The 19,495-nt window shown below is 46.1% G+C and overlaps 2 protein-coding genes across 2 annotated transcripts in view; both read right to left on the reverse strand.

The window, feature by feature from the left end:
- Nucleotides 1–273: 273 nt before the first annotated feature.
- On the reverse strand, nucleotides 274–2,487 carry LOC106638159 (acyl-CoA Delta-9 desaturase). Its single transcript, XM_014351215.2, has 6 exons — nucleotides 2,403–2,487; nucleotides 2,055–2,221; nucleotides 1,511–1,641; nucleotides 1,235–1,440; nucleotides 962–1,147; nucleotides 274–674 (listed from the first exon to the last, which is right to left on the reverse strand). The coding sequence occupies exons 2-6, from the start codon at nucleotides 2,191–2,193 to the stop codon at nucleotides 365–367; spliced, it is 972 nt and encodes a 323-aa protein (XP_014206701.2). The 5' UTR covers nucleotides 2,194–2,221; nucleotides 2,403–2,487; the 3' UTR covers nucleotides 274–364.
- Nucleotides 2,488–3,089: 602 nt separating this feature from the next.
- cv-c (RhoGTPase activating protein) overlaps nucleotides 3,090–19,495 on the reverse strand; it is a 269,141-nt gene continuing 252,735 nt past the window's right edge. The window contains exons 11-17 of the mRNA XM_089588870.1: nucleotides 8,116–9,009; nucleotides 7,141–8,038; nucleotides 6,734–7,077; nucleotides 6,176–6,327; nucleotides 5,822–6,103; nucleotides 5,394–5,573; nucleotides 3,090–5,295 (exon numbers count right to left, since the gene is read on the reverse strand). Of these exons, the coding sequence (XP_089444996.1) occupies nucleotides 5,181–5,295; nucleotides 5,394–5,573; nucleotides 5,822–6,103; nucleotides 6,176–6,327; nucleotides 6,734–7,077; nucleotides 7,141–8,038; nucleotides 8,116–9,009 (2,865 nt within the window). The 3' untranslated portion in view covers nucleotides 3,090–5,180. The remainder of the gene's footprint in view (nucleotides 5,296–5,393; nucleotides 5,574–5,821; nucleotides 6,104–6,175; nucleotides 6,328–6,733; nucleotides 7,078–7,140; nucleotides 8,039–8,115; nucleotides 9,010–19,495) is intronic.

Raw genomic sequence — 19,495 nt, forward strand, 5'->3', positions numbered from 1 at the left:
AACATTACTCCGCAACGGATTAAGTGCTTATTTTTTATAATTTTCCATCTCATGAAAAAGCTTTCTTCGAAAAAAAGTATTTTTAATTCATCAAGACAGCAAACGGTATACATCAAAACATCATCATCATTAAAGTATAGCTACGCAAACATGTCCCCTGCGGTATGAGTACCAGACTTACTTGTAAAACTCTAGACAAACGTGGTGCTCTACGCACAGGATTGTAAGTATAAGTTTAAGGGGATCAGAGATCGGACAATAAAATAACTCGGATAGCGTGTAGGTCGCAAGCATGTGATTATTATTTTGCGTGTGAGGGTAAATCATCGAGGTAAAAAAAGGAACAGAGTGAAAATCGAAGTCATCAGTGTCGGTAGCGAAGTTTCGCCTTGACGGTCTCCTCCTCCGCGATGTCCTTCACCGATTCCAGAGCCTCCGCTATGTCGGTCTTTTTGCTCGCCACTTTGTAAAGGGCCTCTCGGATCGAGTCGGTCGAGGCGGTCTTCAGGGCATCGATTAGCCCGAGGTTCTCCAACATCTTGACGAAGAAGGTGCTGCAGCCCCGGTCGTACGTACCAAATTCGCCGCACTTGTAGTCCCACGGCAGAAGGTAGTGGTAGTTCGGCCAGTAGGACTTATTTATCAGGAAAATACTGTTCTCGTCGACGGGGTATCTGGAAAAGTATTGCGATCGTATACACCTACTCGTCGAGGAAAAAAAAGAAAAAAAAGAAAACTAGGTGGGGATTTTGTTTGGAAAAAAAAAAGAGGCACAGAAATGAAGGATCGTAACGTGAGTCGGATCGGACGAAAAGGATTTATTGAAGCAGCCGTTCAGTACAAGCGCGCCTAGGAAAGGACGCTCAGTCCCTCGCTGTCGATCATAACGGAGCCGTGGCTCTTGGGCCTCTTGTAGAAGAAGAGGTGTAGCAAGCGAAAGGTATCGAAAAACTGTATTAACTTGTCTCCGGGTTTGAGGCCCCAGACGAGCGCCGCGCTGTTCACCAGCCACGAGATGTTGGTCGTGACCGACAGCCTGAAGAAGCCCAGTATCAGCAGGGAGTTGGGTATCGTCTCGTCCCAGTACTCGGCCGGCGCGTTGATCGGCAGCAGCAGACCCACGACCGGGAACAAAATCCAATAGAACCTGCGCAGAGAAGAGGGGAAGGACATTATTGAGTATTGGAGAAAAAAAAAAAAAAAAAAATTAAATTGATGCATCGAGCAAAGTCACCATCTCTGGGCCCAGACGTATCCGTCGTAATCAACGTCGCACATGTCTATGTCCCTGTCGAGCCGCTCCTTTTCGGGGTGCTTCGACAACAAGTTGCTGATCACGTGGCTGTAGAAAAAGCCCCGCTTGTGGTTGTACGGGTCCCGCTCCGTTCCGTAATACTGGTGGTGGGTCCTGTGGTTCAGCACCCAGTCGTAGATGCTTCCCTGGAAGCGCGAAAATCAGTTTGGAAGAACAAGGAATAGGATGGAGCGACAAACATAAAGAAGTACCCACCACACCAGCTAGCGTGTGCGCTATCATGAGAAGGAATCTGAGGAATCCTGAGGCCTCGTAGGCCCTGTGCGCCCACAATCGGTGGGCTCCTATCGTGATGCCGAGGCCCGCGAACAGTATCGTGAACAGCGCTAAAAGACAAAACCATGGGGTGATGAGTAGCTTTTTTTTCCAAGCCAATTTAGTATTAAATTGTATGACGAGTACATCGAGACTCGCGCTTATTAATTGTTGTTACGAGAGTGTGCGCGTACATGGGTAGTGTGGGGCAAAATTTTGAGCGGCGCGATGAAGATTTTACTTTAAAACAATGAGAATTTAAAGGTGAAAAATGAGTATACGCTCGTACCGGTGACTCGAGCATTGACTTGCGCATACGTAATGCTTTGTTCTTCCACAAAGTTCTCTCTTTACGTAATTTTCTCACACTTTATTTTACTTTGGAATGTTTCGATGGCCATTTCGTGAAATTGCAAGGTCAATTTTCAAAGTCAGGGGGAGGTGGGTAATGTTTATGAAAATAATGCTTTTGAAGAAACATTACCGAAAAACACCGTCATCCATTTCGCCTCTGTGAGCAAAATCACGAACCCATAGAATCCAAGGGCGTGCAGATGTATGTACCAGAGAACAGTTGGCCAATGAATGTCCCTTTTGAACTCCTCGATCCTCTCCGAAGGCATGATCCGTCTCTTGCGTGTCGAGGGAGCTCTAACCGTGTGAAAGTCAATTTTTTTTTACAAATATATTATCAGCAGCAAAAACCTTATTAATCGATGGGGGAGAAAAAAAAAGTTTTATCTTGATATATAAATGGTAAAAGAAAAAAATCGGTACACAAAAACACTGTGATGAAAAAGGTCAAAAGTACACTTATGGAAAATAGCATTACTTAGTGGTCAACTCAACAGATCCGAGGAGGTTTGCTTTTTAGCATTGACTTTACTGTTGACGGCTCGCCGTCGAAAAATCGACTGGAAACACAAAATATCATTGCGCATTGGTGACCACAAAAAAAAAAGCTTCGGTCGACGATTGATAATCACTTTGCTCAAAGAATCACATTACACTCAGCCGCGTGCGATTCCACGTAGTCATTTCCTTTAAAAAAAACACGGCAAGGTAACGACGAGCTGAGTACCCGAGCACTTGAATTCTTTTTTTTGTACCCCGGATCAATTTGAATGCAGATTTGAGGTACTTTTAAATACTTTTCATTGTATCGCAGTGAATTGTTACCTTTTTTTCCGAATTCGGCTCAACTTGGCTATTCTCGTTTGGAGCACAGATAACGTGGAATTGTTTTCGTGCAGTCAACACACAAAGTAATAAAACTTGAATTTTTTTTTTTTTTTTTTTAGGATTCCCTGTGGTCATTGCAAATTCAAGAGTTTATGATCTGAAACTCGTTGAGCATTAATTTATCACTTCATTCTAATGAATAAGGATGACGAGTGGGTACCCCAAGGCAATCGACAGTAGAGTGTTATTTTTAATTTAATTATATGCATGTATTAAAAACTCGCTTCACCGGAGTCAAAGGTCGTGGATGTCGGAAGAGTTTGGATGGGCCGGTGAAGAAAAATTGCAGAATTGTTTTCTTTTTTTTTTTAAATGAATATATTTTTTGTATATATTCGTCATTCATTAAAATATAATAATGTACATATATACAGATCAACAGTAGTACATTTGATAACTCTCTTGCATATCGTATCTTGCACATCGTCTACTGGCTCTCAGACGTAAAAATATATCTTTTGCTCGAAACTTCATCGACAAAACTCGCTTTTAAAATTATCTCTCTCTCCGTCTCTCGCAACAATATAGTTAAATATATATGCTGATATACGTTTTGTTTATTTATTTCTCTTTTTTTTTTTTTTTTTTTTTTTTTTAAATATATAATATATATTCTTTTTCTTTTTCTTTACATAATAAACATCTTGGAATAAGAATCTAAACATTTATAACCGTGTCTTTCGGTATCGACGTGGATTAATAAAATTTTTCATTTTTCAACGCGCGCACCTTCTCGTCTGAAAATATAACTTGACTAGCATTTAACATCAACGATCCATTTAGCAAATTTCAGGGTACTGGATTACACTGATATTTTTTTCTTTTCTTTTTTGTATCTTTATCGACACCTTGTACGTATTTTCTATACATGTATGGGTTCGAGGAGCCACTTGTACTTATGGTCCCGTGGGTGTGGTACTTTTTTTGTTTTTTTTTTTTCTGTTTTCTCCAAAAAAACACGTGACAATTCATAAATTCAAACACACGAGAGACACTTCAAGGATTTTTCACTCATTCAATCGATCGAAAATATTAAAATATTCTTATTATTCAAAACACTCATCGAAACGCGAAACCACTGAAACATTTTTAATATATATATATTTATTTTTTTTTCATGCTCACAATTGTCATACACGTGATATCAGCAAGAATAAATTCATCGTAAAAAAAGGAAAGTATACGCAAACATCGTGTTGTTATTTTCCTTAATTATTCAAGGGTACAATATTATGCAAACAAGTAACATTATGTTCTCCGTATACGGGAGTAATCTTGTACATCTTACGCGTAATAGTTATAATTCAGGTATCTCATTTGCAGCTTCGAAAGCTCGCTCTTTTGATATGGTGTACAACATCCGACATACACATATATTATTTTCCATTAAAAAAAAAAAACAATATGTATACATTGTACGGTCGAAGATTGTTTGCTTTTAATTTTTGGTACGCGCAATTCCGACGATCGCTCGTCACTATCAATCTCTTTCGTATCGAAAAAAATATACCTATACTTTTGTCATATATTATACTTCTTTTGCACACATAACTCTGCGCTCGCGTTGGTATACGTATGTGTACATAAATCTCGAGCCACGTACAACACGTACATGCACGCACACACGAAACATCTCACCAAACACGTTTAAGGTATATGCTAAGCACTAAATATGTTACACAATTATGTATTATTATTATGCCGTTCGCGCGTGTAGGTATTAAAAAACGTATAGAGATTAACTTACGTGAATCCTGGCTTGGGAAGTAACGACGCTACACATATTAGTCATCGTTACGATAAAAATTTGTAAGGAATAAAAAAAAAAAAAAAAAAATGAGAAGACGTGAGGAGGGAAACGACGTTTGGTCCGAACGTGAGTACAATGTGCGAGTAAATGGTAAAAGATAGCGGATTCTCGTAAAAAAGATACAGGGGCGATTCGCACCTTTGACGTATACGTATATAATATGTAGGTATATGTAAGTGCGTACGTATACACGTAATAAAACTCATGAAAACGTGTGGAATATACGTAAAAAAAAAAATTTGGGTAACAAAGAGCTCGTATTTACACAAAAAAACAGTGCCCAAAGGGTGGGGTGGACAACCCACTCCTCGAGACTGTACATGATCTCCTCGTAGTCTTTTCGCCACTCGTACACGCGTGTATCGTCATTTTGATTTACTCGTCGTCCCTCGGCGGACAAAGGAGCCGTGGATCGTGGCGCGGCTGGACCTCGCACATCTGGTCGATAGCCGTGGCCACCGCCGCTGCAATGACCGTAGCCCGCACCGGCTGGGGTGGAGGCTGCTGCGACGACGACGATTGCTGACCGCGCAGCTGTGACTGCGCGGTGGCCTTATCTCAGACCTTGCTCTCGGGGCCGTCGGCCGTGTGCTTAAACGAGTTGCGGATCTTGCTGAGGTGCAGCGCCGCTATGTGGCCGTAGCTCTTGTTGTACCACTCGGGTGTGCGGCCCCTGCAAGGAAATCGGAGTTATACATATGGATATCGATGTTTAACGTGTCCTTGGAGCTTTACGTGTTTTTTTTTTTGTTTTTTTTTCGCGTTACTCACTTGGTGTCGACTCTGGATAGGTGCATGATGCGCGACTTTCCGCTGCCGCAGTGCTCGATGAGGTAGCGCGAGGCGAGGACGATGCCCCGCGTACCGCCGAGCATCACATTGGCGTCCGGGTGCTCCACCGACGTCTCCACGATGACGCACGCCTTTTTCGGCAAATCCGTCTGCCACGTCCTGAAAATCGTGGTTTCTTTGTTTTATCCCACGTGAGTTTGGTTTTGGAAAATCACGGGGTGCACAATGAGAGTGAGAAAAACAAAAAATGACGTTCAACCGATTCACTCGGTATGCAGATTTGAAAAAAATTCGACACGCGCCTCCGATGAAAAAAACGAAAAAGATGTGTTGCCGGTGTATGGAACGGGTGGGGCCTTACGTTATAATACAGGTGTACAGAGTCCCGTAGGAAGTAAGACACGAACCTGAGGACGCAGTAATCGCGTGCGGGCAGGGGACTCATGTTGCCGGTGGCGTACTGAAAGACCTCGGCGTTGGTGTCGAGCTTCACGACGAGCCGGTACTTTAGGAGCTGCGGATCCCATATGTGGCGCTCGCGCAGCACCCGGTGCAGCAGCTCCTCGGGCGGCGCCTCCACCTCCGTGCTGACCCTCCAAAGCCTCAACGGGTGGCCGTCGCCCACTTTCTTATACCCCATGTCGACGCTCGCGTCCGCCGGATGGTTCACCGACACCCAACCCCGGCTCCTGCAATTGCACAAACACATACGTTTGTTATATTATACTTTGGCACATCCAAGCAACGGTGCAAATACTGACTTTTCGCGGCCTTCCTTGAGGAGGGCGGACGTGCAGGCGTACATGTAGCCCCTCCAGTCCTGCTTGAGCTCCGAGCCGAGCTCCTCCAACGCGACCGGGACGCTCTCCTCCATGTAATTGAACCGACACTGCGTCAGCATGTCCGAGGATACCTGATGGAGCAAACATGGGATTACTTACTCGGCCCTCGTATACCCCCACTTGCACGTGTTCATCGACGCGAGGAGTCACACGAGAAAGAAAGGAGGGGGAAAAAAAAAACTATATGCACACATGTCGATATCGAAAGCGGACAAATAAGCAACTCGCGCTGCAATCTCATGATTTCTCCGGCCCGAAGGATGGACGGACCGATGCAGAAAGATAGAAATCTCCCAGGTGTACATGCATATATGCATGTATGGTTTGGGGAAAAAAAAAAAAAAAAGAAAAGAAAAGAAACCGATGCAAAAATAAATATATTCCATGCGCGCTCGAGAGAGAGAGAGCGCTTCCGCATAACTCCGACTCGTTTCTCTGCGTTGCAACGTGTATGTGTGTCGCGCGGGGTGAGCTCACCATAAACAGATCACGATGCGTCTTAATAAGGTAGAGGAGGCAGTCGTGGGCCGCTTTGTTCTCGGATAGCTCGCGCTGGTCGGGAATGCCGACGGTCTTGCGGCGCCGGGGGGACACGCTGTTGGACCTGTTGCTGGCTGCGACGCTCGCGCTGCTGTGGCTAAAGTGGAAGAGACTCGGGGCAAGGCAGACCGCCAGGTTGGACGCGGTCATCTGGTTGTAGCACGAGTTGGCGGCCACGTGGTTCAAAAAGTCGAGGAGGGTCTCGAGGGCCTCGCGGTGCTCGTCCGGCAACAACAATAGGACGCACTGCACCGCGTCCGGGCGCAGTTCCACCGGCACATCTGCAATCGTCAACAATTATTATTCAATCATCCTTTCACCGAAATGACGATGACGCAACTCACGTTGGAAGATGGCGATGAAGGTCTCGGAGAGCTTGTTGGTGAGCAGGGCCTCGGGCAACTCGCGGAAGTACTGTTTGACGAGATCGGCGACGTCGAAGGCCTGCTGCCCGTCAAAGTTGATGTTGTCCCCTTGGGCCTCGGTCATGGCCTTGAGCCTCTGTATCCGCGATCTGACCCCGCTCTTCCGGAATATGCCGACCTGATCGAGGGCGTTGGCCCTCAGCCACCTCAACGCTATCTGGACGCACTTTGGCAGGGCCTGGCCGGTCCTCTGGAGCGACAGGAGCAACGGCACCCCGAACACGGTCTTGTCCTTGTAATCCGGCGTCTTGATCTTGCGTATGAACTTGGGCAGCTCCCAGTTCCAGCCGGTCCGGTGGGTCGGGCAGTAGCGTTCCATACAGGCGGTGAGCTTGAGTAGGGCGAGCTTGCGCAGGACCAACAACTGGCCACACGACATGGAGGCCATGGCTCGGGAACAGAGGAGCTGGTCGAGGGGCTCGGGGTACAACGAGCCGCGCTGAAAGCTGTGCCACCTGACCACGTTGCCCTTGTGCCTCGGCGAGTCCTCCTCCTGGTCCGAGTCTCGGCTAGCTGCCGTCGAACTGCTCTCCTGGCTGACCACCTGCTGCTGAGCCGACTTGTCCGTGGTGGCCCGGTAGACAGTGACCTCCTTCTTCGCGACGACGACCGCCTCGTCGCTGCGCTGGTGGCGGAAGCTCTTGTGATGGTGGTGGTGGTGGTGGGCTTTGTCCTCCTTGGCCGACGACGACAACTTGTCCCGGTACCGCTGCGACTCCTTGCCCAGGTTCAAGCTACCGCCCCGCGTGCTTATCACCGACGCGTTACCCTGACGCGCGGACCTCCCCCCCGAATCCTTCGCCACGTACTCCAACACCTGCCGATTCATATTTTGCACATATATATATAATACTCGTGGTTGCAAACTATAGTATACTTGCGTGGGTGGCGTACCTTGGCGTTGTTGCTGTTGGCGTCCTTGAAGTACCGGTGCCTCCAGCTGCTGGGCTGGCACTCGGAGTCGCTGAGCGCGCCCTGGTCCTCCCTGATGCCCCGGTGCAGTAGCCTCTTGGCCCTGGTGACCTTGGTCTTGGGTGCGGATATCGTGGTGGGCGGGCCACCGCCCTGAGACCCGTCGGAGCAGTAACTCGACGAGTCGTCGCCAAAGGGACTCGCCACGGTGCTGTTGGTCCCGGCCAGGGGCGACGGTGGCAGGTGGAACGAGGGCGATGAACCGGGCAGCAGGCCCAAGGGGGCCGAGGAGGACACCGGGGGCAGGACGAGGTCGGCGAACGAGACGGGGGCTTGGCCCTCGGTGGGCGACACGTCGACGCAGTTCAGGTCCTTCATCTTGCGCTGCATGGAGACGACGTCGAGGATCTGGGGCCCGCTTATGACGACCCCGTCCCTGTTGTGGTTGTGCTGGTGTTTTCTCCGGCGGGACTTGAGGCTCTCCATGCGCCGGAGGAAGGCCTTGGCGCCGTCGCGGAGGCGCTCGGAGCCGGTGCGCCGGAAGCGGGGGCTGCCCATGTCTTCGGGGAGGGCGCCGGGCGGGAGGGTGTTGCGGTAGCGCAGCGAGTCGAGCATCGTGTCGTCGGCCTCGTCGTGCTCGAGGCGGTCGTCCGAGCCGTCGTCCTCGGAGCCGTGCTGTTGGCCGGCTATAGCTTGTAGCCGCTCAACGGTGCCGGAGGTGATGTCGCAGACCCGCGACCAGCGACGGGTCTTCTTCTCGAAGGTCCAGTTCTCGCTCAGGGCGCACTGGGTGTCCTCGTCCGAGTCCTCGCCGCCGTTCACTTGGTGGCCGGTGGTCGGCCTTCCGCTACCCACGCCTCCGACACTCCTTCCCTCCTGCAACGCGAGTCACGAGAACCATTGTTTAGTTATACCTTCACTCTTTGCTCAATAATACAACTACATCTAATATTTTAGTTTAAAGGACGGTGCGAAATTGAAAAAAAGCGCGACAGTATGGTATTATTCTTGTAGGTCTCGAGAGAGAGCCGGACGCAGAAGCCATTCCCCCGCTTTGCTCCTCTTCTTCTTGTTTTTCCCTTTTCTTACACCCCCCCCCCCCCCTTCAACCCGTTCGTCCCGCTGAGCGTCACACGGCTTGCATTCGCCATGCATGTATATATTATACTCATTACACCGGGTGTCGCTGTACACCTATAATGCATGGGAAAACCACTCGAGCAAAACGAGAATCGCGTGCGCCAGAGCCAAACATCCTTCTCCTCCCCCTCCTCGGGAGAGTTACCCTGTAACATATAGGTATACACGGGGTAATGTTCATGGTGTCAGCTTGAATATATGTATACCATGAGTCACCTGATAATGCGTGGATGAGTTTTCGGTAAGACGAGAGGATCGGGAGAGCCAGACCTCTGCATCCTCCCTATACCAGCGGGTGGATTTTCTTTCCTGCCGATATGGCCGTTGGAATTTTTAGAGTTAGATTGTGTGTCTGTTTTTGCGTTGTCGCAGTGCACGCGAGAGTGGGGAGTGGCTGCTGTACGGCACGAGGCTCATCAGGTGGGCGGTAAAATTTTTCGACAAAGGAATGTTAAACGAGGAAGCCTCGCAGGGTCATTAGTATTTTTCGTCGGCGGTGACAAAATCACACATACCGGCGTTGTTTGCTTCGAACAATGGCGCAGTACTCGTTATATTCTTTTTTTTCTCTCTTGTTTTTTTCGTTGACGAAAAAAAAAAAAAAAAGGAAATTAATAGACGGCTAATTGATTTCCATGTATTTTTTACACGGCGCTGCTCAAAAATAACACCCATGTATATATACGTTATATCGAGCAAGCAAGTCGGGCTGCACTTACACAACACCGTTTGACGAGATAAGGAAAAGGAAGCGAATGATGCATAAGTACTTGTTCATGTGTATGTTTACACGAAGGAAAACCAACAAGTATAGATGAGTATCTGTAATTCGTCGGAGCTGAGCTGTAATGAATTTGGTGGTGATGAGTCACGCTTACGTACTTTGTCCCATTTTCCACAAACATTTGGCCCATTGTGTTACAAAGTGCTGACTAAAGAAAAATATGACGGTGAAGACGATAAATTACAAATACCATCGCCTGAGAAGTATAGAAATGCAGGATGTAATAATGGCGTGGGCGATGAAAAACAATTGGATTCTCGTTTGGCTCGCGATCCGTTCCATGAAATTCTATGACGGACTCGCGACAAAAGAAAAAACACACGTGGATCTCGGCGAAAAGAAAAAAGGGAACAAAAAAAGAAAAAAAATTCTTATCCATACCCATTTGTGGTGAAGGAAAGTGCGATTGACAATCGTGGCCACCTTATACGTAATCACCATCTTTGCACTGTTGCTCCGACACCTTTGTCCGTATTTTACCACGATACGATTCTATTCAAATAAATCCGACTACATTAAAACGCCAACGAAGTGGATACCCCCGAAACATCGATCAAACTGCAGGAGTCGAGCGACCGTTACATTAAGAAATTAACGCTGGCAACAGCGTGCCTTATCTGCATTGGTTAATTGACCGTACAGCGCCATCGTCATTTTCTAAATCCCCTCCAATATCGATAGATCACAGCTTGACGAAAACATAGAAATTTCAACGTTCCAACACACGTACTTTTCCACAGGACACACCCACACATGTATTCCCGTACAGTGGCTAAATTGTAGTCAAACATGGCAAAAAAGTGATGCTTGCCACTACGCGGTGCTTCCTAGTATTTGACAATCCTTCGCGAGTCTTTGATGGTGTCTCTCTTCTCAAAATACCAATATACATATACATACACACTTTATCCCAGCAAGAGAGAGAGAGAGAGAGAGCGTAAGTAGGCCACGTTAAAAATACCAACGCCGCGTGTGTGTCGTCGACTTTTGGTTTGCTCATGCAGCCGGGCACTGCATATAGGCTAATACATCTGCAAGCACTGTAGCAGATCAAGCAAGAGAGCGAGAGAAGAGGGGTCGAGGACCGCGGCAGGCAGGAGGTTGCGAAATCAGACGGAGGATCGCCCACGCGCCACCGGAATAGAGCTGCCTCGGGCTTTTTCCTCGCGACAGCGCGAAGCTGTTTGACGTATAAATCCATACGTGTGTACATAATTGTAATTTGTGCACCTTTTGCGCGTTTAGAGCAAGTTCAGGGTGTGTGGGTGGGTGACGCTACTACCGAGTTACCCAATCTTCCAAAAGGCGTGCGTATACCTATATGTAAAATTTATGACCCAGAAATTTGGGAATCCTCTGATCCCACGTGGTTTTCCTTCCCTGCAATGTGCGTGTGTATACTTAATCCCGATGATTTAGTCGTTGGTCGTGCTTTGGATAATTATGCGCTCGCTCTTTCGTTAGTTTCAGGAAGCAAACGTATACAGTATTTTATAACGTAGGTGTACAATCGAGAGTCTCTGAATTTCAAAAAGGCGTATAAAGGATTGGACTACGGAGTAAAGGTGACACTACTGATTTTTGGTGGAATATGTACAATTGATTTGGCTTCTACTCTGTTTACCCAGTAAGAGAGCACTCGATGTGTTTAATTGTAAGTCAACGACTAATGAAGATGTATGGCTAAGATCTCATCAGCACCCCGAGGCTTACTGATGAGCAGGTCTTGAAATTACCGTTGCTTGAATAACAGTTGAAATAATAAGCGAGGAGTTGTATATAATTACAATATTTAGTAGGAATAAATTAACATGTAGTAATATAATAGGACGAAGAAAAATGATGGTATGGTGATGAATGAGAGTTTTCGGCGAATGATCGGTAATGGCTTTTATATTTTTAATTTACGAGTACAGCTCAATCGGGTCGTTTTTGCTTCGAAAATCGGAATGAGACAAAAATGGACCTCTGAATTTTCTGATTTATGAAAATGGATGAGAGACAAACTCATTTTTCACGAATCGTTTGAACAAAAGTAGGTATGAATCGATCAAATATAAGAAAATCGATTCCGAAGCAAAGGCGAAAAAAAAAGGAGGTGGAGGAGGAAGCCGGGGGTGCAGCGGCTTTTAGCGATTTCCGAGAAAATCGGTAAGGCCTACTCACCCACCCGAGGGGGCCGAAAATAAAGCTCGCCGGGCTAAAAATACCCCGCAAATAAGCGAAAGCGTTCTATTAGCGGTGACACGAGAGACACGCGAAGGTGCGCTCTCTCGAGGGTTTCGAAAAGTCCGCGTCCGGAAATTAGGTCGACCGCTGCATACGTGCGACATTATATACATTAGGTATTATACGCCGGGTAGAGATGACGTCAAACGCCGGTATATATGGCCTCTGTACAGGTTTTCAATTCTGTCTTTCGTCATCGATGCGAGACATGCTTGGAATAATATACGTACACCCACAGGTGTCCCTTTTTATACGGAACAAATATATTTTCAAGGGGATTTTCGTCTTTGCTTTACTGAATTTTCATAAGTTGGCTTCGGCTTTTTCATTTGGTAGCTCCTCTCGGGACGAGAAAACACGTGTATTACAAACGCGCGCGATTAATCCTCGCGGGAGCTCTTCCCGCCTTGGGATACTGTACCCGCTGTGATCAATATTCAAAACGGATTTCAAATAAATATTCAAGTAGGGCGGATCCGTGTATTTTTTGGACCCGCGTTGAAAAAAAAAAAATCTGATTAATGTCACCTCCTCTTATACTTTTCTTTTTTTTTCAACGAAGTGTATATTTGTACACGAGGGACAGATCGACCTAATTCTTTTTTTTTTTTTGTAACCACTCGACGTCTCACCTCGACACGACTGTTTACATAGAATTAATAATAATGTCGAGGTGATACATTATGTTCCCGAATCATTGATTGACGATCTCTGGCCCCTCAAAACGTAACGATCCGTTACAGAGAGAAAACATATCATAATAAACCGAAGAAGCATCAGCAGCGCTTGTTCCAGAAGAACAACAATAACAACAACAACAACAACAAAATTCTAATCTACTGACCCAATTAGCAATGGCCTAGAAGCCTTAAGCTCCAGAAATAACGGCCCGTATTTACTATCTTTGCTGATCCCTAGCCCCTTACCAACGACTTGTGAAATTAATATTTCTCCCGTGGCTCCCGTACCTACGTAACCAACTCTATATATCGACAAAAGCTCATTAACCAGGTGTACTTGTATGTGTGTGTGTGTACACATTGAATGGTACCACGAACAGCCGAATCGTGACCCAATGCCGTTGTATACTATATACCTGTGCCCATATGCACACGGTGCTTATCTCTTAAGCGCCTTACGTGCACACACGTTCCTCATCTCGTGTGTATATATATGATGGCTCCCATCGGTTACCAGCTCATTCCGCTGTTATAAGTACGTACGGCGAGAGGCGCACAACATCATCATCCCCACGCGGAAATATATATCCCTCGTTTAGAAAGTCAGCGGCTTCCGAATAATAAAGCCCACGCCATACGACGTTTTCCCGTTGTACAGCTGATGCCGCGGCTGCATAGCTGCTAATATCTTATTTAATACCGATTCCGCGATTCATCAGAGAGTCGCCAGGCCATACAGTATACCCGCCACAAAGCGATGACAATGGGAAGCCTCCATCGTCATGCAGCGACACTCATTGTTATATACTCTTTCCGCCAGCGGGGCTTTTCCTATCGCGGACCGCACGTCATCTTGACGACACTGTGTATATAAATGTACGCGTATATAGATGCGGGGGGATAGGTATCTGTGATGTGTTAACATTTGTTCCTATGGCGAAGAACATTCCTTCGGCGGTGCCGGGGGTTTTGCGCGACTCGACAATGCGTCTCTCGAATCTCCCCGAGAGACTCGCGGCTCGTGGTGCTTTCACTTCCGATTCCGAGCTCTCGAGAGCGCACGAGCAGAGAAAGAGATAACGAACGAGTAGACCACGCGGAAAGGAATTCTCTCCTTTATATCTTATCCTTCGGCCGATCCATCGATTGCTCCAATGAAAAATAAAACACCGTTTGTTTCTTCGAGGTACGCGTGTTAACATGGGTGTAATCCGCTTTTTTTTGGAGGGGGGAGTTATGTAAGAGGTCGATGGGGGTCTTGTGATAATAATTTGGGCCACTTGCAAGGAGAGTCCTTAAGGAGGGCGAGGGTCAATCTTTTTACTTGGTGGGGCATGAGATTTCCTCATTTTTTCGTTTGTGCTCGACGGTCTAATGTACGAAAATTGTATGAAAAAGAAAACAATCGTAGAGCACCGAGGCCACAATCTTGCGAAATCCAGTTCAAATCCAAGGATCAGATGTAATTGAAAACAAAAAAAAAGAGAAACTCGATGTACTTGAAAAAAAAAATTTCCAAAAAACAGATAGAGAGGTAGGAAACAAAAGTCATTCTCCCTCCATACATTCATGTAGACGTACGCGTAATACGTAGCAGGAGGCCCAAAGCGCGAGGATGTATATATAGCTCTTACACACCGTATAGTATACGAATGTTATACCCAAAAGCAACACCGGAACGAAGTCGCTCAACCGTATACCATACAGCTCCCCCTTTTTTTCTCCACTCTGGTTCGGTGTTACATTTTTTTTTATTTTTTTTAATTCCTTACTCTGTTCGTTTCGTTCACCCACTGTTGAGCGCATGTTACATATACCCCCTTGGTACCTACGCCCGGAGGCCGAACACAAGGGGGTTAGCCGCATGTGTCGCTGCCACGACGACGATTATCACGCCTAACGGTGTATTATAGGTATAGGTAAGCACTTTATACTTCACACGGAGTGTCCTGAACAGCTGCTAGTATGTACGGGCGCGTATATTGGCTTGTTTCATGGTAAAATTCTCATCACCTCAAACTGATACTTCAATCTCCTCTTATCGAATATATAGTGAGACAAAAAACGTGATAACGGCAATTACAGTTTAATAGTTGAATAAATATTGCTTCGCAGAGTCAAATTGGCCAAATCTATCATTTCCGTCCCGCTTTCTAAGCCATTGTTTATGAGTGTTGGTATTGGGATTTTCGCTCTATAGGTACCTCAGAACAAGAGCACACATGTATATGTATATAGTAGTTGCCGATTATGCATGTACGACCGAGCGCGAGGCGAAGCGTGAATTATCAGTGCGTACTTTGCACACGTCCTGGCGCATTAACCGTGTGTTTTTGGCGAGCCAACGTTACAATATATCGTATACATTATGTACGAAGGATTTGCCAAAGTGAATTTGTTGGGTGTACTTTGTACGCGTATAGGGACAAGCTCGTTCAAATTTGACGGTAATTGAAACCAATTGCCATGAAAAGAGTGTCTACAGCGTGGAAAGAGATACGTACATTACGTTTTTTTTTAATGTGTCGTTTAAATTTCGATACGTAGTGGAAAGTGTTCAATTTTTTGGAAGGAACAATTTTTTTTTTGTTGCAAATATACGATCGAGGGGCTGCACACTTTGAAGTGATTGAAAAATATGCTGGAAAAGTCTCGAAAAGACTTTAAAGTCATTAAAGACATTTGGTAACTTTTAAGTCCCCGAAAATGTCCAACTTTTTATGGAGACTTTGCGCAAAATAGCACGTGTACCGGGGACGGATAATCGTATGTTGTGCTCTAAAAGAAACTTGGACGGAGATGAGTCGAGGGGCAAAAGTTTTCTCCTGTTACAAAATAATGGCACGCCCTCGTTTTTCGAAGAACGTAACAACTTTTATGTCCCTCTCGTCCTTTTTTTTTTTTTTTTTTTTTTTTTTTGCATTACAACTTCCATACATAACGCGCTTTGGTGCTGCGCCAAAAATTATTCCGACCCGAAATACGTAATAAAAAAAAAAACTTGCCAATAGCAGCATTATTAATTTCTGTTTTTTTCCAGAGAGACTTTCCCGCTCGACTTTCGTCACGCACTTGTTCCCTGCGTTCCGTCATGCGATTCCCGCGCCACCTCTTTCGTGGCGTTTCGGTATATTTATTTCGCACGCGAGTCAAACAAAAAGCCGAATTCTCGCGATCATATTTTCTCTTTCTTGGAAGCTTCGTAATTTATAAATTTTTTTCTTTTCTTTTTTTGTTTTCTTTTTTTTACATCGCGAGCCCCAGAAAACGTCTTCATATAAAGATACGCATTACGCTTCGAGTCGAGATTAATAATAGCAAGACCACTGTTTTCAGGAGGTAACGTATATCATTAAGCGTTAACAATTTGTACCAAAGTACAATGAAAAACGACGTCCCCACAAGCGGGTGCACTCACTCGCGAGAGCCATGTCCTTAAAGCTCGATCGCCATATGGGAGTCAAGAGAGCACCAGTAGTCAGCCAACCAGCCATAGGTCCCAACTATAGGGTACGTATAGAGACGACGACTCAATATTCCCCTCGTCATGCAGACCCTACATACACATGTATAATATTACTATAGCGTGTATACTGTAAGTATATTAAATGGGCCGTTGCTTAACGGTGCCCGTATCAATTCATGCGCACCCACAGTGAGCGCGGGCCACGTCTCCTTCATCTTTTATTTAATTTTCTACCGAAGCCGCTCCTCCACCGTCCCTCTTTTCACGCCGATGGCCTCCTTTTCGGGGCCGCTCTGCTATCCGATGCGCGGAAGGCACTTTTTGCCCACCCGCCCGTATCGCATAATATATGCATCCTCTCTTTTTTTCTCTTTTGCAACCCCCCCCCTGCGTTTATCCACATTTACACGTTAGTTTCCGAGCTCATTTACCTCCAAACGACTTGTGTCAGGGGTGGTGGTGGTGTGCAGGTAAATCAACGATATTAAGCCATGACATCTCTATACGTGGTACTTTTATGAATAAAGGGAACAATTTATTTCACAATGCGGTCTTTTACCCTTTCGGGCGAGCTACCGAGGTGGTGGTGCCCCTGTTTAGCAGAGAATACCCGAAAGTCGGAAAATATTGTTATGGTGGGGGTGGCTGTTTGTTGCGAATAACATTTCTTTCCATTACATCGGGGTAAAGAAAAAATAAGCCAAACATTACACGATACGTAGATCACTGCGTTACTGAGGATCGAAAAAATCCTCCAATTTTCCAATAACCTATATAGAGTATGCAAACACTCGTACAAGTACATACACTCTTAATGACGAATGCGAAAAATAAAGAGCTATATATATACACAAGCAGGTACACCATCTCGCGTGCTACATTCTCGCGACGCGAAGGAGGCACTCTCTTGCGTATACATACTTAACACACGGTATTATATACATGTAATTGCTTTCCTCGCGGGAAATGAGAAACTCGCGAATTCCCGATCTCTAGCCCACCGCCGTTATGTATATGTATACTGTTTGCTCGTATTCATCGAGGTGCTCGCGGAAAATTTTCAAAGCCGTTCAAGGCTGCCGGGGCTCGTTAGCCTCCCTCGCGGCCAACGGTAATACCTCGATTCCTTTCATAAATCTCGCCCCAGCGAAAAGCGGCACTTGTGTTCTCGTTGAACGATAATAGGCCCGCGTGCACGCGATACGCACGCCCGTAAGTACACGTAAAATTAATTTTCTTTTGTCGTCCATCGAGGTTGCGGCTCGTCAAATTTTTTCTTTTTTTTTTTTCCTCACTTTTGATTGAGTTTCACGCACTACTTTTGCAACAAAAGAGTCAATGTAGTATATAGAGCTTGCGATTGATAGATTTGGTAATCGCGTCACATTCGAACAATTTAAAAGAAAAACGTAAAGACAAAGGGCAATCGCTTATAAATAATATATACATTTTCTTGTGTCTCCCTTTAAACGCGCGCTCGCACAAAGAGTACATAGGTATATACGTCCAAGTGCGCACATTCACCACGTTTGCGCGAGTTTCCCCCCCCCCCCTCGATTGAGCTCCGCGATGCCAAGCAGTCTCGCTCGTATCGTATACACCGCGTTGTTGTTTTTCCTTTTTTTTTTTCCCTCCCATCGACATCCGGCATCTTTCAATCATCGAGGAGCTGCTGCCACGGCTCTGCGCTTTTTCCCCCTCGCATACATAATCCACGGCTACTTAGCGCGTCTTAATGCCAACTGCGTGACTATACGTGGGTGTGGGTATATGTGTGTATGAGTATGCCGTCGACGGCATTCTTCTTCCTTTTTTCTTTTTTTTTTTTTTCTCCACAATCCCTCTTTCCACTTTTCTTGTACAATATCGCTCGATACACCCTTCCGCGCTCTGTCGTGGGTTTTTGCGGGTCAATCGGCAATTCCTGTGTACATATATACACACATATGGCAAGGTGTTGTACGTCGTTTCATCTTTTCAATCAACACGGAGGGGCATATTTATACACCCCGGTTTTTGTCGCCCATTGATTGGACACGCGCGTCCACATGTACATATAGGCACGACGTTGCTCCAGCCGCGACACGGTCCCCAGGAAATAACTGTTGATTAAAAATCCCGTCGGCGGCCGTACCACGTGAAATACCGCGCGCTCGCTCGTGCTCCCCCTTGTATACATAAGAACACTTGGACGACCAGATCGCCTGTGGTGCAAAAAAAGAGGGGTCTATACACACACACATATATGTATATACCTCCTTTGTACACGTTGTAGGCAACACATGGACACTGTTTCGCGCTGGATTCCCGATTATTAGCGGCTCGATTGAGCAGTTGCAATATAGTTACGTGCTACACCTACCTCTAAAATTACACACGCATATAAAAGTACATTGGGAGCGAGTCGCGGGGACAAAGACCTCTTTCGCTGGCTATGCACGGGTAGAGTGCCGGCAAAAATAACGTTTCCACGTGCGGTGGCAAAGTCAAGATACTCTTTGCTCTCGGAAGCTATACATATATATACATACGAGTCGTTCAATGAGAGCGAACGAGTTTATATTATTATCTGCACTGCCGTGTGTACCTATATATACTTGGGTCGCGTCGAGCGGTGGTGAAGCGATGCCTCCCGAATAATTCATTTATGCGCATAAATAAACAATCGCGGGCTCGATTTTCCAGCAGAAACGTCCCCCCAAACGTCAATCTCACGGTGCTGTGGAAATAAGGGAGATAAAGAGAAGATCGGTCTGTCAGTCCTGATGGCTGGAAGTTTTACCATTTGGATGGAAGGGTGCGACTTTGATACACGTGAATCGAGGGGTTTTGCCGTATAATAATGTTGGTATATGCCATATATATATACGCACGGGAGGGTAAAAGAGCCGACGCCTTCGCGTTCCTCCGCTCGCTACCGATAAGATCTCTCGCGCTTAATCGCGAAATCTCGGGCTTTTAATTGCGAAGGTGCATACTTCGCTCCTGGAATATATTATACTGTACCTCTCGTTAAAGGCAAACAAATGGGCGATACGCACGCGCGTTGAGTGAAGGAATTTT

This window comes from Copidosoma floridanum, unplaced genomic scaffold, assembly GCF_036245765.1.
Source record: "Copidosoma floridanum isolate Cflo_tuat_1 unplaced genomic scaffold, Cflo_Japanese_pri ptg000007l, whole genome shotgun sequence".
In the NCBI taxonomy this organism is placed as follows: domain Eukaryota; kingdom Metazoa; phylum Arthropoda; class Insecta; order Hymenoptera; family Encyrtidae; genus Copidosoma; species Copidosoma floridanum.